General features: G+C 26.7%; 1 protein-coding gene and 1 long non-coding RNA gene across 3 annotated transcripts; one reads left to right on the forward strand and one right to left on the reverse strand.

Annotated features, from left to right (window-relative positions):
- Positions 1-8,189: 8,189 nt before the first annotated feature.
- Positions 8,190-11,936, reverse strand: LOC101265867 (GDSL esterase/lipase At5g03980). Of its 2 annotated transcripts, none has more exons than XM_004230146.5 (5): positions 11,551-11,936; positions 11,269-11,478; positions 11,023-11,171; positions 8,683-8,956; positions 8,190-8,573 (listed from the first exon to the last, which is right to left on the reverse strand). In XM_004230146.5, exons 1-5 carry the CDS (start codon positions 11,825-11,827, stop codon positions 8,356-8,358), a joined length of 1,128 nt encoding a protein of 375 aa, XP_004230194.1. In that variant the 5' UTR covers positions 11,828-11,936; the 3' UTR covers positions 8,190-8,355. The 2 variants fall into 2 exon arrangements, with proteins under 2 accessions (XP_004230194.1, XP_010312731.1); XM_010314429.4 differs by having other exon boundaries at positions 8,464-8,596; positions 11,551-11,881.
- A 3,334-nt stretch (positions 11,937-15,270) lies between these two features.
- On the forward strand, positions 15,271-16,015 carry LOC112942056 (uncharacterized). The gene is made up of 2 exons (XR_003247889.2): positions 15,271-15,604; positions 15,712-16,015. It is a non-coding gene; the product is annotated as an uncharacterized lncRNA (long non-coding RNA).
- Positions 16,016-16,295: the final 280 nt, after the last annotated feature.

Here is a 16,295-nt window from a genome sequence, read left to right on the forward strand (position 1 = left end):
AAATGGAGTAGCTAGGGTTTGATTTAATTGTGCTTCATAGCAAATGTTAGTCAAAGTTTGTCAGGCGCCTCTCTCCCCAAAATCTCGCTCGCCACTCTCCCATTCTCGCTCGTCACTCTCGCTTTATACACAGAAGTGTATAAATTCGGTTTCTGTTTTGTATAAAGCAAGAGAAAATTGTATATACATGCAAAAACATATATCTTCGTGTTATACACTTAATTATACAATTTACAAACATTTTACTTCAATTCAATTGTAGACAAATCCAAATTTTATATAAACATTGCAGAGAAAAAGGCCAACGAATTATACAATTGCGAATTATACAATTGCAGTGAAATACAATTTTTCTCTAGCTTTATACAACAGAAGTGTATATATTGTACTTCTGTTTTTGTATAAAGCGAGAGAAAAACGTATATCTTCTCGCTATACACTTATAATTATGCAATATACATACATTTTAATTCGATTCAATTGTATGCAAAGCAAATTTTATAAAAATATTGCAGCAAAATAGGCAGCGAATTATACAATTGTGCATTATACAATTGCAGAGAAATAGGATAGCGAATTATACAATTGCAGCGAAATAGGCCAGCGAATTATACAATTTAGGCGAGCGAATTATACAATTGTATATGTATAACGAATTATACAATTTTATGTTTGCTATGGAACACAATTATGCAAACTTTGCTATAATATACAAATATAAATTTATTGTTTGCTATATGTGAAAGTTGTTCAAAATAAAAAGCCTGAAGTCAGGTGAATATGATTTTTGTATAGTATTTTTGTCAAATTTAAAAAAAAAAGAATTTTATTATGAAATTACACGTGTGTCTTTCTTTACTTTACCGAACATCATATGTTATACTCGAATTACAGTTGGAATCTCGTACCATTACAATTAGAATATAATTCTTTCTTTGTTATAAATCAAAATATAATAAAATATTTAATTACTTAAATATTAATTATATTATATTTTTAAACTTTAACTTATCTCTTTCTTAATTAACATGTATATTGTCTGAATTCTTAGAAAATATCAAGAAGTAATGTCATATTAATAAAAATATATTATTAAAAGTGAAATATTCGTGCAAACTTAAATTATTACTATTAATAATTTCTTCATAGAGTCTCTTCATTATCACGGATTGTATTTTTATTCTGATTAATTCTTTGCACTGGAGTCTCTTCACATTTAATGTTTAAACTACTCTTATTTCTTCTTCGTGTTAATTTGTTATTGTTTGATTTGATATATTTATTAAATAAATAATTATTAATATAAGTATTTTATCACATTATTTTTATTGATTGATATATAGTACTCAGTACTCCATTTACTTTTACTACTTATTACTTATTGTAAAAATAAACTTCCGTTTTTACTGTCACTTTTAATACATAACGAAAAATAAATATACTTTTTCTTTTTTTACACTTGATATTCAATATTTATTCTTCAAATTATTTTTTAAGACCTAATATTAAACATCATTTAATAAAGATAGTTTAATAAATATCTATAATAATTATTTTTAATTGGTGTGTGGAATCAAATAGGTTCAAATAAAAATAAACAGATGAAATATTAAATTTTAAAAAATAATTTGAATAATAGTATTTAACGCTAGAAGTAAAATATGAAAAGAAAAATTCTTGATACGTTAAAATTAATAAATAAAAATAAAAAATTATTTTAAAATAAATGACGAATAAGAATAAAAGTACAGAATATTATAGATTACACTTCTCCAAAGGCCCCGTCAAGTCCAACCCAACCTATTCAAATTTCAATCCCCGACTCCTCTTTTCTAGTAAACTTTCATCCTACATTAGTCTTATTTAAAATATACATGTCCCAAATTATTTATTAGATTTTAAATTTAAAAAATTAATTTAATTTTTTATTTTACTCATGTAATTAATTCTATTTGAAAGCTTAAACAAATTTAGATAGTCCAAATTTTCTTTTTTTCAAGAATCTATTAATTTCTTTGTATATATTGCAATGATATCTATTCATATGTCCTGTGCTATTTCATAAATATTTAATCTCCATAAATATATATAAAGGACAAATTAATAAAATTAATTATCTTATTTATATTTTTTAACCAAATGTAAAATAGAAAGTAATTAATGGAAAGGCAGGAGTAATACTATTTTAATTATTTATTTATGATAAAAAAAGATTTTTTCTTTTTTGTTCAATTTATTCATTTTGAACTTGCATTTTGTCTCCTTAATGAATTTCCCACAACTTTTTCAAAATTATTTAGGAAATAATCTTTACAATCAGAGGCGTTTACATATTCAAACAAATTCATTAGTTTTTTTAGATGTTATATTTGTATTAAAAAATTAAATAAATAAACAAATATATATATATATATATATATATATATATATATATATATATATATATATATTTATTTGAGACTCCTCTTATAAAATTGATTGAAAACTCATAGGGCGATGGAAATGCCTTTCATATTGGTTTTGTGTGTTCAAATCTTATTTTTCTCTTCTATCTTAAAATTTAAAACTTAAACTTTTAATTTTGACTCGAACTCTTTATCACAATCATTTTTTTTATTATTGGCATCTTCAATTTGAGAGACCTAATAAAACATATAAATTTGTAGTTTAGTCTTTCATATTCTAAATTCAGTTAATATACTAAAAATTTTGGAATAGGGTCAAAAATATCCTCAAAGTATTGAAAATGGTACAAAATTATCCTCCATCCATCTATTGGCTCCAAAATATCTTTCTCATCCATCTATTGGGTCCAAAATACTCTTGTCATCCACATTTTGGTTCAAAATTGACCACTTATTTAACGAATTTATATTTAAACTATTTAAATATTATTTTAAGTACGTGGCACTCAACTATTTATTGTAATTGAACTAATTAATATGATTTATAAATCAATCCACTACCCACCCATTACTAATTAAACTCCTCCAAATTAATAAACCCGTTACATTATTAATGCAACAACTAAAAAACTACTACCAATTGAGTGTTTTAAAAACTTGAGGCGAAAAATATCTATAAAAGTAAATTATCATACATTCAAGTTTCTAAATAAATATTACCGATAAACTTAAAAGTCTGACTATGTTCATCTTACTCATTCTTACGTTTCAATTATGTTATGTTACTTCATAGGTAACTTCTTTTCAAAATAATATTTAAAGGTTTTAAAACAAATCATAAATATTTATAAAATTATATTTTAAAAAGTGTATGAATTAATTTGTGATGTATTACTTCTTTACCTTTAACCATAAATTTCTAATTCAATCTTGAAAGAGAATCTTATTGAAAATGTACACCTAAATAAGTGGCTCATCCTAAATTTAATTGGGGCTCTATTCGGACTCGAATAATTTTGAATGTCATTTTCAGGATTTTATAATTTCATCGTGTTTTAGTAGTTTTTATGACGATTTTGATATTATAATTGGATTATTAATTGAGTAGGATTTAGTTAGTCATGAATGAGTAGTAAGTTGATTTATAAATTATATTAACAAATTAAATTATAATCAATAGTTGAACGCCAAATATTTTTAAAAATATTTAAAGACTTTAATTTTAAAACATTAAAGAAGTGGTCAATTTTGAATCCAAAGGTAAATAACAAGACTATTTTTGAGCCAATAGGTGAATGAAAAAAAGACATTTTATTGCCAATAGATGGATGAAGGATAATTTTATACTATTTTCAATAGTTCAAAGAAATTTTAGGTCATTTTCGATAAATTTTTAATGTCATATTGTATTTTTTTTTTTTTAACGTTCTGCTGCAATAATTATTACATTCTCAATAACATGTTCCCGTCGTTATCAACAGCAATCCAATTAATTGCCTCAATACCCCTCAAATTACTATCCACCTACCAAAATAGAGTTAGGGTGATTTTTTTTTTTTTGGTAATAATGTCAATGATGAATGATATTGTGAATTAACTGCACATTACATTTCAAAGATTATCTTATATTATTAAAGAAAAAGGGACAAAAACATTAAAATAAAGCAAATTTAATTTAAATCTCATACTTACCGCGTAATATGAATTCAATTCCATTTTATGTTTTTGAGAACTTACCGACACTAATGAACAAGTGTTCTTATCATGATATAAAATAAATTGTCAAGTTACGCCGCTTAGTGACATAAGTTCTCACAAGTTACGTTATTAAAAATACAATTTAATTGCTATCGAATTTACATCAAAAGAAGCATATAAAATAGAGTTGGGAACAAAAATAAGCCACAAAAATATAAAAGTAACTAAAATAAGCCACTATTTTAGTAAGCAACTAAAATAAGCTTAGTGGAAAAAAAAGTTTCACTATATCCAATTTTCTAAATGTTTTCTGTTACTGACATAATGTTTATTTTTAATATATAACGGAATCTTTTCTTCCACTTTATAAAGTGAAACTTTTTATTCCACTTTATAAAGTGAAAGATTTTCTTCCACTTTATAAAAAGTTACCTTTTCATCTTTACCTGCACCTTCTCTCCTTTTTCTTTTCATGGCTTCAAAAAAAATCACTTTGAAGATGGTCATTTACATCAAAAGTTCACTTAAAAAAATAAGTGTTAGACATAGAGATAATCATCTGCATCAAAAGTAGGCGAGACATGAAAATTTGAGGATGTCCCAACATTTTTCGTCATTTCAAAGTGTGAGGATTAACCAAAATAATTATTTAGTCCATAACTTGGAGCAATATTCCTATCTTGCCGAGGTAAACCGCTACAAAATGATAATAAGAATAATAAATAATATAAATTAATAAATAATTGACAAAAATCAACAAACAATAATTGAAATATAATAATTGAACATTACCGATCACTATCATTGATAGTTTTGTTTAAATCAAAATCATATCGGCCAGTAAGAGTATTTTGATAATGAGTCATTTTAGGAAATCAGTAGATTGAGTTATCGGAAATCCATCAATGCTATTATGATTTTCTAATTAGGAATGAACATCGACCGATAAAGGAAAACGTTGTTGACTAATCTTAGGCTCCTTCCTAACATAGATTCCAAGTATTGTTAACTTGATTTGATCTATATAGTCATTTGGAACCCTTAAAAGTCGGTCAACGATTCGTCATTATATATAATTCACTCTCTAAAATTTACTTGTCCTTGTGATAAAAATGAAGTAGGGTATTTTCCGGCTATAATCAAATTATAATCGTACTGTTTATACCCATTCTTTTATAAATTGATGAAATAAATTTATGATATCGGACAATTATTGGATATTTAGCATTGTGTTTGGGAGGACAATTATAATAAATGATATTTCCGTCATGTATAATTTCGCCATCCCAATAAATTGAAACTTTAACTTTAGGTGTAGAAGATATTTTTTTTAGATTGAAATGAACAAATATAGAAAACTTTATGTTGTAGGTGCTATCAACTACGCATAAATGTCCTTAAATAGATTTTTTAGAATAAAATAATAAAAATACATAATGAAATATTTTTTTCCGTTTTAATGACATATCAAATCAATATAATTTATATGACAACACTGAAAAAGCTTCTTCAAGACGTGAAAAATATTCTTCTTATAAAGTGTAATAAAAAGTTTCACTTTATAAAGTGGAATAAAAAGTTCCACTTTATAAAGTGGAAGAAATAGTTCCGTTATATACTAAAAATAAACGTTATGAAACTAACGGAAAACGTTTAAACTATTAGATATAGTGAAACTTTTTCTTCCACTAAGCTTATTTTAGTTACTTACTAAAATAGTGACTTATTTTAATTACTTTTATATTTTTGTGACTTATTTTGATTTCCAATAACTTAATTCCTATTAAACTTATAATGAAAAATCACAAAAAATTTCTCTTATAAAAATTCACTAGAAACTCCACATCTAATAAAAAAATACCTTTTGTGGTAGGTGGTTAAAAATGGTACACGTTTGGAGTCTCAATGAACACACAAATATAGCAACCTAACCTAAATAAAGGGGCCCAATCTAATTGGTTTCGTTATGTGAAGAAAAAAATTTAAAGCTGTTGTGGTCTTAAAAAGCTTCCAATTATTATTTTTTGTCCTAGTCCTAAAGATATTATCAAATCTCAAATGATGAAAAAGGTGAAAAATAATATAATTTTTTTTGCTATTATACGTGACACAAAAAGTAATCTCTTACGTATCAGTTTATATTCGTGTAATAATTTCTTAGTTCGTTTTTCGTCGTATTAATACGTAAAAAGTTATAAATTTATAATATTTTATATATAATTTTTGAATATCTATTTTTAATAACTAAATTAATATAATTTTAATTAAATTTTAAAAATTAATTAAATTATTTTTTTTAAAAATAAAATATAACAAATAAAAATAGAGGAAAATAATATTATTAAGTATTGAGGTGATTTCTAATATTCTTTTTTTCGTGTGTCAGTTATTGCTACGCAAACTAATTATTGTTGAGCCTTGTATTGATTCAATTCAGGTTCTCTTTCATGTGATGAGCCTAAAAATGACAGATTTTAATATCTCCACCAAATTAAGAATAATTTTGCAGTGCTACCTACTTTAATGAACGAGTCACCCCACATGACACAAGTCACAAGCCATTCAACTACCCTCCTACCCTCATTTAAATTTTGAAAATCGAGGGGTTGTTCGGTATGAGGAATAAAATAAATAAGATAAAAAAATAGTGATGGAATAAAATTTGGGAAAAAGATTTGAAATATATTTAAATTTTAATTGAAATTATTGTTACGATATCAAGATTTCGAGAGGACCTTTTTTACCTTTACACTATTTAATAGTGTTTTTTAAATGTATATATTTGCCCACATAGATATAAAAGATATTGCATAATTATAAATAATAATGTGTTCATGTAGGTACAATAATTATATTTGAAATATATTATTAAATAATTTAGGGGTAAAAGGTCCTTCATAACGTTTGGTATCTCATAACAACAATTTTGACCAAAGTTAAAAATATTTCTCAAACCCTTTTTTCTAATTTTTTTATATCAATTGTTATATTTGGAATGACTTATTTCATAATTTATATAATAGGCAGGGGCAGATTTAGGTGTACCAATGGGGACCCGGTGTTTTCGAAATAAACATTATATACACATGTATATATGTATAATAATTAAATATATATTACTTTCGCCACTTAGTGACTATACCATGAAATAGCCCAATTGACAAAAAGAAGGTCTACCACCTCATCAACTTGGGTTCAAACCTTATGCACCAACGTTAATTTCTTTTTTCCTACTCCTTTTTTTTCTTTTTCATTTCTTTTTCTCCATTCATTCTTATTTATTTACTATTTTTTATTAATTCAAATGACCTCTTTTTCATAATTAATTTTTATTTTTTTACTTGCTTCGCATTAATTATTAATCTATTGATTTGAGTGTAACGTGGTTATTTTGTTTTATCAATTAGTGAGTATTGAATTATGAGTGTCAAATAAATATTATTAAGAATATATTTAAATAATAGAATTTTAGAAAAAATATAAGTTTCAAAATTGTTTTTTTTTATTTAAAGGTTCTTTCGATCTTCACCAACGTTTTTGCTCAATAAGACGAATATGCTGAAACTACAATTTTTATTATTTTCCAACTATATATCTCCAACACCACATAAAGTCAATGGAAGATGAATATATTATGTTAATATTATTAGATGGTTTATACAAGTTCAAATTTTAATGTGACTTTTTCTTTCTCAAAGTTTCAGTGAATAAGACATTTAATTCCAAAAAGAAAATAAAAATTGAATCGTTTAGTTATCTTTGATCACATAATATGTAAAAGAAAATATTACTATAGGCACATTTGATAGATTCGTTTATAAAATAAAATAAAATTAATAACCTGAATTGTAACCCAAAATAAAAGTAACCAGTCCTTTTTATCTTACTTGAATGTTGTGACACCCTCAACCTTCAAATCCTAGATTCGCCTCTGATTATAGGATTACGAATATTTCATACTCGTTGTTATTTTATTTTGTCTTCTTCATTCTGTTTGGTGTTTGTATAATTGTATTTAGTTTTGATTTTGTTGCACTGAAAATATGGCAATCTCTTATGTATGAGTGAATGAAAAAGATAAAGTAGTTTACTCAGATCCATCTATAGATTGAACACTCACAGTTATGAGCTAATTCAAATTGTCATCGATCAATTAGCTATCTTTACAGTAAAAAAGAACAACAATTACTCTGCTTCTTCTATCAAACGCACTCTTATAACAATGGATTAATGCAAAATTAAGAGTAACAAGTTAAACTTGGCAGTTTAATTTAGGTAAGGTATCATCAATTAGCCATCTTGCTATCCAACGGTATGCATTTTGTGTCAAATGAACTCCATCCCAACTGATGTGAGTACTCGGATCAACACACACTGGAACTCTTGGAGCACCGCATCTTCTATGTACGTCATAATTATATTCTCCTCCTATTCCACAACATGCTTTCTGCAACGACTTGTTGTCGAATCCTAAAAATGTAGTACAAGAAAGTCTTCCCCTTTTCATTTATGCAGAGAGCATAAATAGTAATTCGATCTTAAAAATAGTAAAAGGAAACGATATATTTATAGCACTTACCAAGACCGTCAGCATTTTGTAGAAGCCACAGAAAGGCGTTGTAGTAGTCACCATAAATCAGTGTAATGTTTGGGTAATCTTTCTTCAACTCATCAATGGCTTGTTGCAAATAACGATTGAAGAATATCGCAAAGTTATTTAACTCTTTTAAGCAATGGTACTCATCATAGGCAGTTGAGATGTTGGTCATGAATTTTGTTAGGAAAATTGGGTGGCAACCTATTGGGAAGTTGCCTGGAACTATAATTTGAGTAGCTCCAAAACCGATGATCCTCTGAAAAAGTAATTGATCACTAGAAAACAAATTTCAATAAAATAAAAGAAGTACTAATCAAGAAGGAAAAAGTAAATAGAAGCGTAAAATCAATTCCCCACCTCAAAATTGGAAAGTGTAATTCACTATTATAGCTTTCTTAATTATGGAACTGATCTAAAGAAGACGATCGTTAAATTGCTTATATACTTAGACCAAAATAACTAGTACTATTTCTAGCAAGTGTGACATCCTTGGTATTCATAATGATGGAATTAGTAGGATATTACAAAGACTATCAGATTGAGACAAGTGACAAGAGAAAGAGAGGGTTAAAACAACACTCATAACAAGCAAACCTGTATATCATTAATTATACTTTTTTGGAAAGACACCAAATAATCGAAATTAGTGTAATTATTAGAATAGTAATTAACAGCCTAAAATTACACAATCTATATTATTCATCCGTTTAAAAAAAATATCTTGTACTCTTGTTTGGTTGTACAAGTGAAATTATTAGATTATATTGAATTTTAAAAATAACATTTAATAATTTAAAATAAAAAATTTATATTAGTCAAATAAGGGTCTTTATAATTGATGTTGAATTAAATAATTAAGATATATATTGTCTCTTGAAAATGTATTAATTTATAAACGCACGTTCTTAACTAATATTATAAAAAACAAATGAGTTATATTTTTCAATTTAGTATATTTTGATTAAATTAATCATAAAAATTAAAGGTACATATTTCTGTGAACACCATGAAATACATGTTTGACAAATAGAATAATATTATAAATATGATATCATTAAATTATAAATTTTTGATAAAAAGATAATCTATCAAATTTAACTTAAAAAATAGCTTATAATGTAAAATATCGAGTCAACACTACTAAAACAAATAAAATTAAAAATATAACATAACTTTTAAATTCAAAACAAAAAATTAACATAATACTCTTATGTCAAATTTCAATATATAATAAAATATAATTTAAAAGAAAAATAAAATGTAAGTCCATAACTTCATTCAACAATGAATTTTACTTCAATTTAGAAATTAGAATACTAAAAAAATTATATTAATGATTCTTTTAAAAGATACAAAAATTGCATGGAGTCACATGCAGTAAAGGTTGAGAACAAGAAGGAAATGAAATATAAATGATATCAAAAAAATAAATTATATAGAATAATAAAATCAAAACAAATTTAAAATAAAATAAAAATACATTAAAATGAAAAAAAATAAAACAAAAACAAAAAAAAGAAATTAATAGGTAATAGCTTGTAATTACACCATGTAATTATCAACAACTCACGCCTCCCCTTGTGAATCGGAGAGTGCAGTACACTAAATTACCTGCTAACTAGGTAATTACATGTTCAATCAAACATAACATAATTACACCAAATACAATTAGCAGGGTGGACTTTCCAAACATGCGGTAAAGAATTTAAGTTACACTCCCTCCGTCCACTTTTGTTTGTCATGATTTGTATTTTTAGAGTCAAACTATAAGAATTTTGACTAAATTTTAAGACGTATTTTTCATCATATTAATATGTAATAAATTGCAATTTATAATACTTTTCACATAATTTTTTAATATCTAAATTTTTTATTTAAAGTATCGAATAAATATAATTTAAAAAATTATTCAAATTGACTTTCTAAAAAAATAACATGACAAAAAAAGAATGGACAAAAAGAGTAAGTATTTGCCACAAAAACTATATAGGAAGGGACAAAAAGAATAATCTTAACCCAAATCTTTTGAGTGCACACAAAGGTAAGCTCTTACAATAATCATCGTAAAAAAATAAACTGCATTAGGTATATTTTGTGGGACGGTCGGTATATGCAAGTGATATGAAAGTCGCAAGCGAGATCATATCTTAAAAGGAGTTATAAACTTAAGACCTCTGTTATGCGAGGGGACAAAAGAAAGATAATATTTCTTCAACAAATTCAGATCTGTAGTGGACTCACGAGGCCACCAACTCCCCACCTACCATTCGCAATTGTGTGAAAGGGCTATTAAAATTTTGAAGATTAAAGGAATAAACTCACTTCAACGCCATGGATGATAGTCTGAACAATTTCTGGCACCATTTTTCGCGATTCGTCCATGGATTTACCTTGTGATAAGCCATAAATGAATTCATTTCCTCCAATTTCTCCAACTAAGAAAAGTGACTTGTTCAATTTTTCTGGGCAATCTAGCAAGCAAGAAGAAAAATAATTAATTGGATATATAGTCGTTAGTGCCATTTGCAGAAGCGAATAACAAATAAATCAGTGTAATGAATGAATTACCAGGGGAGCATGTGGTCTGGAAATGAGAAGACATCCAATCAAGTTGCACACTCAATGAACTATTTGTAAGTGCTATATTAACAATGTTCTTCTCTGCCAGGGATTTGGCAGATAAAGCAGTAGACCCAGCTACTGCAAAATTCACACCATGCCTAAAATCTGCATTTTCATCCTTGAACGGATTTAGCAGAGGAAGACCAGATTCCACAGCTGTATATTTTTGAAAGAGAAATTAATCACCATACACATATATCTATAGTAATTGGGGATTCAATTCATTACCTATGAAATCAATGATGAGCATGCCATTAGAACAACGCCCAGTTGCATTCTGGTAAAAATCCATTCCATAAGGAAGTGTTCCACATGACAAAGTAGCTCCACAAAGGGTCTCTCTGATGCAATTGCCGGTATCGGAAAGCGAATCACCAAATTGATATATTTTATCAAATCTGCAATTCAACAATCGTGGATTTTGAAGCTTTAATACTTGTTCAGCTTCGCCTACTTTCACCATTAAAATGAGCAAAGAAAGAAGCAAGGTTACTGTTGTTGCCATGGCACTATTTCAATTTGCCAAGAAAAACTATTCAGCTTATGCACACTACTCCTTTTCAACTACCCTTTTTAGTCTATATAAAAAATAAAAAAAAAAGGAGTATTATATTGTTATAACAAGTAATAAGTTAACTATAAAATATTTATTTTATTTCTAATAAAATAATTTATAATCACACAAATTTATATTATTTATTTTCAACTGTAAATTTTAAAGATTTTCTTTTTAACAAATCAAATTATTTAACGTGATAAAAGAAAACTTATTTTGCTGCAGGAAGTACACGAGCCAGGATAGAATTAGTTAAGAGGAAAGAATCAAAAATAGTCTTTTTCTTTGGATTAATACTCAAAGTGATTCTTAAATTTTTATATAGAGCAGTGATAATTTCTCGTGTTTGTAATATTGGTGTACTTTTGATTCTCATCCAAAATTTTATCTATTTTTTAAGATTGATTTTTATTTATAACCTATGTATGAGATGTGCAATCGTTATTTTATATATTTAGTAGAAATAACAACTCCATATAAAAGTATGTAACAAGAAAATTGCTTTGTTTTGTTTAGTAGAAATCATATTGCAGCTAAAGTCGAAAGGTTCATCACGATAATTTCACGTGTAATAGTACAATTTTTTATTTTTCTTCAAAGTCACATGTTAAGATATTCTTATATAAAATTCTGGGTAAAATTAACACTAAAAAATAGACAAAATTTTAGGATAGGACCAAAAGTGCATCAATATTACAACTATAAGAAACTATTAATGTTCTCAACGATGAAGGACTATGTTGAGTCTTTCCTCGTTAGTTAACATTGATTCTCAGTGTATCTAAGTGTCAGCTAATCCAGTTTTATTCTTTTTTTAAAAAAAAGAAAAGAAACGGAAGGGTCAAATATACTGATATACTTTCATTATATTTTCAATCAATTATACCATAGGAGGAACGTATAACTGATTTCTAATAATATATAATAAACTTCAAATATCATAAAGTTTTTTATATAATTCAATTAGATCCTTAAAATTAAATTTGTATCTATTGAATAGTGTTGCTTATTAAATGAAACAGATATATAATTATCTTTAAAATATTGACTTATTAAATATTGATATTTAAATATAATGATATGTTAGTTAATTAGTAAATTATCGATTGGTTTAATATCGAATTAGTGATTAACGAACGATTTTTGAAGATGTATTAGCTCAATTATTTTATACTCTCTTTTACTCACTCACCAATATATTAATCTCCAATCAAATAAAATAATTTTTTTACCCCCACTTAAATTGGTAATTTTATAATATAAATCCCGATAACAAATATATGAAAATCTAAACACTAACGACACATATTTATTTATCAAATATACTTATGATAATAATGTAAGTACGATAATTTTTTATGCTTAATGATTTATTCAAGAAATTGAATAATTTCCCCTGGCACCAATAAATTGTTAACTATGACTATTGTTGTTTTTACATGTCAGTGTGCAAGAAATTTATGAAAAAATGAATTCATATAGATTAACATCTGAAAAATATTTTATTTTATTTATAAGAAAAGAGATTTTTTGGGGTTGGTGGTTTAAAATAGTACACTTTTGGAGTGTACCTAGGGGACACAATCCCATTAATTAAGCATGTGGCTACCAATATTAATTTCCGCGTGATTCTTAATTAATTGTCTAAACATATCTATTACTTTCTCCGTTTGGTATTATTTATTATAATTTTTATTTTTAAAGTTAAATCATAAAAATTTTGACTAACATTTTAAGATGTATTTCTTTATCATATTAATATGCAAAAAATTGTAATTTATAGTACTTATTTGCAACAAATTTTAAATATATGGAAATAAACAAACCATACAAATAAATTATGAAGAAACATAATTTTATTGATTAAGATAGTGGTACAATTTTGTTGATCCCTTGATTCTACTCTCTTAGAATTTATCCATGATTCGAGGATTGTTAATGACGTATTTCTCGAACTAGGATAATATTGATTTTGACCTCTCTATATGAATAATCCATCAAGTTGTGGAGTATTCGAGATCTTGATCTCTTTATGAAATTTCTGAGATGCCTTTTAAGGAAATTTAGTACCCATTACATAGGCATAAACTAGGGTTTAGGGTTGAGTAGTCTCAAAGAATCCTTATTTGAGTTGAACACAATTTGTAGAATCCCAACTCGAATTGAACGTATCTTGTAGAGTCCCACAAAATTTTAGTGTCTACAAACGCCCCGTGCTTCAAGGCTTGACGGAGTGTGAACTTGTTGAAACTTAAAGACGAGCCTTGAAGTACTCATTCTTTCATCTTTGCAACTTAAGATTTTCATATTTGATTTAAGAGATAATAGATGAAGGGCAAATTTGGTCTCACTGGGCGTGCCAATTTGTTTGCAACAAATTTTAAACATATGGAAAATAAACAAACCATACAAATAAAATATGAAAAAACATAATTTTATTAATTAAGATAGCGGTACAATTCTGTTGATCCCTTGATTCTACTCTCTTCGAATTTATCCATGATTTGAGGGCCGTTAGTGGCGTATTTCTCGAACTAGGATGATATAGTTTTTGACCTCTCTATATGAATAATCCATCAATTTGTGGAGTATTCGAGATGTTGATCTCTTTAAGGAATTTTCGAGATGCCTTTTAAGGAAATTTAATACCTTTTATATAGGCATAAACTAGGTTTAAGGTTGAATAGCCTCCAAGAATCCTTATTTGAGTTGAACACAATTTGTAGGTCCCACCTTGTAGAGTCCCACAAAATTTTAATGTCTACGGTGCTTTTCATAGAGTTTTAGAATATCTCATTTTTTTGTTTAAAACATCAAATTAATTTGATCCAATTTACCTTTAAAAATTAATCAAATTGACTTTCGATAAATGAGCATGACAAACAATTTCGGATGGAGTAAAATAATAATTATTAACATAGTGAATTATCAATTTATCTTTGTTAATTATGAAGTAGATAAATAAAAAATTTAAGATTTTAATTTTTTTTAACTATTTCAAAATAATTAGTTGAGGTTATAATTGATAAAGGGAAAATGGTCAAAAATACCCTCTACTTTAGTTTATTACTCCCTCGTCCGAAATTGTTTGTATATTACGCTTATCAAAAGTTAATTTGACTAATTTTTTAATGTAAATTATATCACATTAATTCGATATTTTAAACAAAAAATTAGATATTCTAAAACTATATGAAAAGTGTTATAAATTATAATTTTTTACATATTAATATGATGAAAAGATACATCTTAAAATGTTAATCAAAGTTTTTATAATTTGACTCAAAAAATAGAAACATGACAAACAAACCGGACGGATGAAATAGTTGATTATACCCCTGCCATTAAAACGAAATTATTTTATACCTTTGCCGTTATCAATTTCATCATTTATACTCTTCAATTGACAAAAATCTGTAAATCAGTAAAATTGACCCGATTTCATAAAATTATCCATTCCCCAAAACCCATGCCCGACCCATGTAAGAACCTAACCCAAAAACATTTAACCCATTTTCCTTACCTTCAACACCATTTTTACCAACTTATTTTTTTCTTCCTTCTAAATATTTTTTCTTCAAATTCCAGAGTCAGCTAGCTCAAAAAATGAAACATCATCATTGTTACCTCACAATCGGAGAGTTTGGAGAAGTAAATTAGAGGGGAGGATGGGGTCGCAGATACTTCTGCAAATGCATAGGGTATTTGGGGAAGACAATACAGAGGGTAGGGATTGGAATCTTCTATTATTGGTTTAATTTTTTTTTGTTGTAATTATTTGGTTAAAATTCATATGCCATTGATTTTCTCCAACTGTTTGTTTCTTGCTCCAGCGACGACGGAAACGACCATGGTTGACTTCTCTTTTTCTCTTTCCTCCGAGCCCTCATACTCGTCTAAAAGTGCTCAGATCTGATCGATTTTTATGTTTAAGGTGATGTTCGACAATATTGTTGACGCCGCGCCACATCTTCCTCTCTTCCCTGTTAATGTTAAATCCAATCAACGAAATCATTGCTCCCGCAATCCTTTGTTTTTTCTGATCAAATTTAATAACTTGTTGTTTTCGCTTTATTTTCTCCCTCATGAATTCTTTTTGAGAATGGATATAGAAAATGTGTTAAATTATTTTGGGTTAAGATAGATGGATGGGTCGGGCATGAATTTAAAATAAGAAATGAGCAATTTTAAGAAATTGGGTCAATTTTGCTGATTTAGGCATTTGTATAAATGGTGAAATTGATAATGGCGAGATATAAATAACTTCGTTTTAACGATAGAGATATAATCAACTTAAAAAGATAAAGTTGAGGAGTATTTTTAATTTTTTTCCATAGATAAAAATATTGTCCTTTCTTATTTTTGTCAAGATGAATAAGTAAGCCAGCAGTAAGGTCCGGAGCAAGAGCATTAGGGT

The sequence above is a fragment of the Solanum lycopersicum genome, chromosome 1 (assembly GCF_036512215.1).
Source record: "Solanum lycopersicum chromosome 1, SLM_r2.1".
NCBI lineage: Eukaryota > Viridiplantae > Streptophyta > Magnoliopsida > Solanales > Solanaceae > Solanum > Solanum lycopersicum.

Excerpts from the sequence above, each read along its gene's own strand:
- LOC101265867 (XM_004230146.5), bottom strand. The coding sequence starts at position 11,827 with ATGGCAACAACAGTAACCTTGCTTCTTTCTTTGCTCATTTTAATGGTG. Across the intron at positions 11,172-11,268 it reads CCAGACCACATGCTCCCCTG|ATTGCCCAGAAAAATTGAAC; the intron begins GTAATTCATTCA and ends CTTGCTTGCTAG. Across the intron at positions 8,574-8,682 it reads ACAAAATGCTGACGGTCTTG|GATTCGACAACAAGTCGTTG; the intron begins GTAAGTGCTATA and ends CTACATTTTTAG.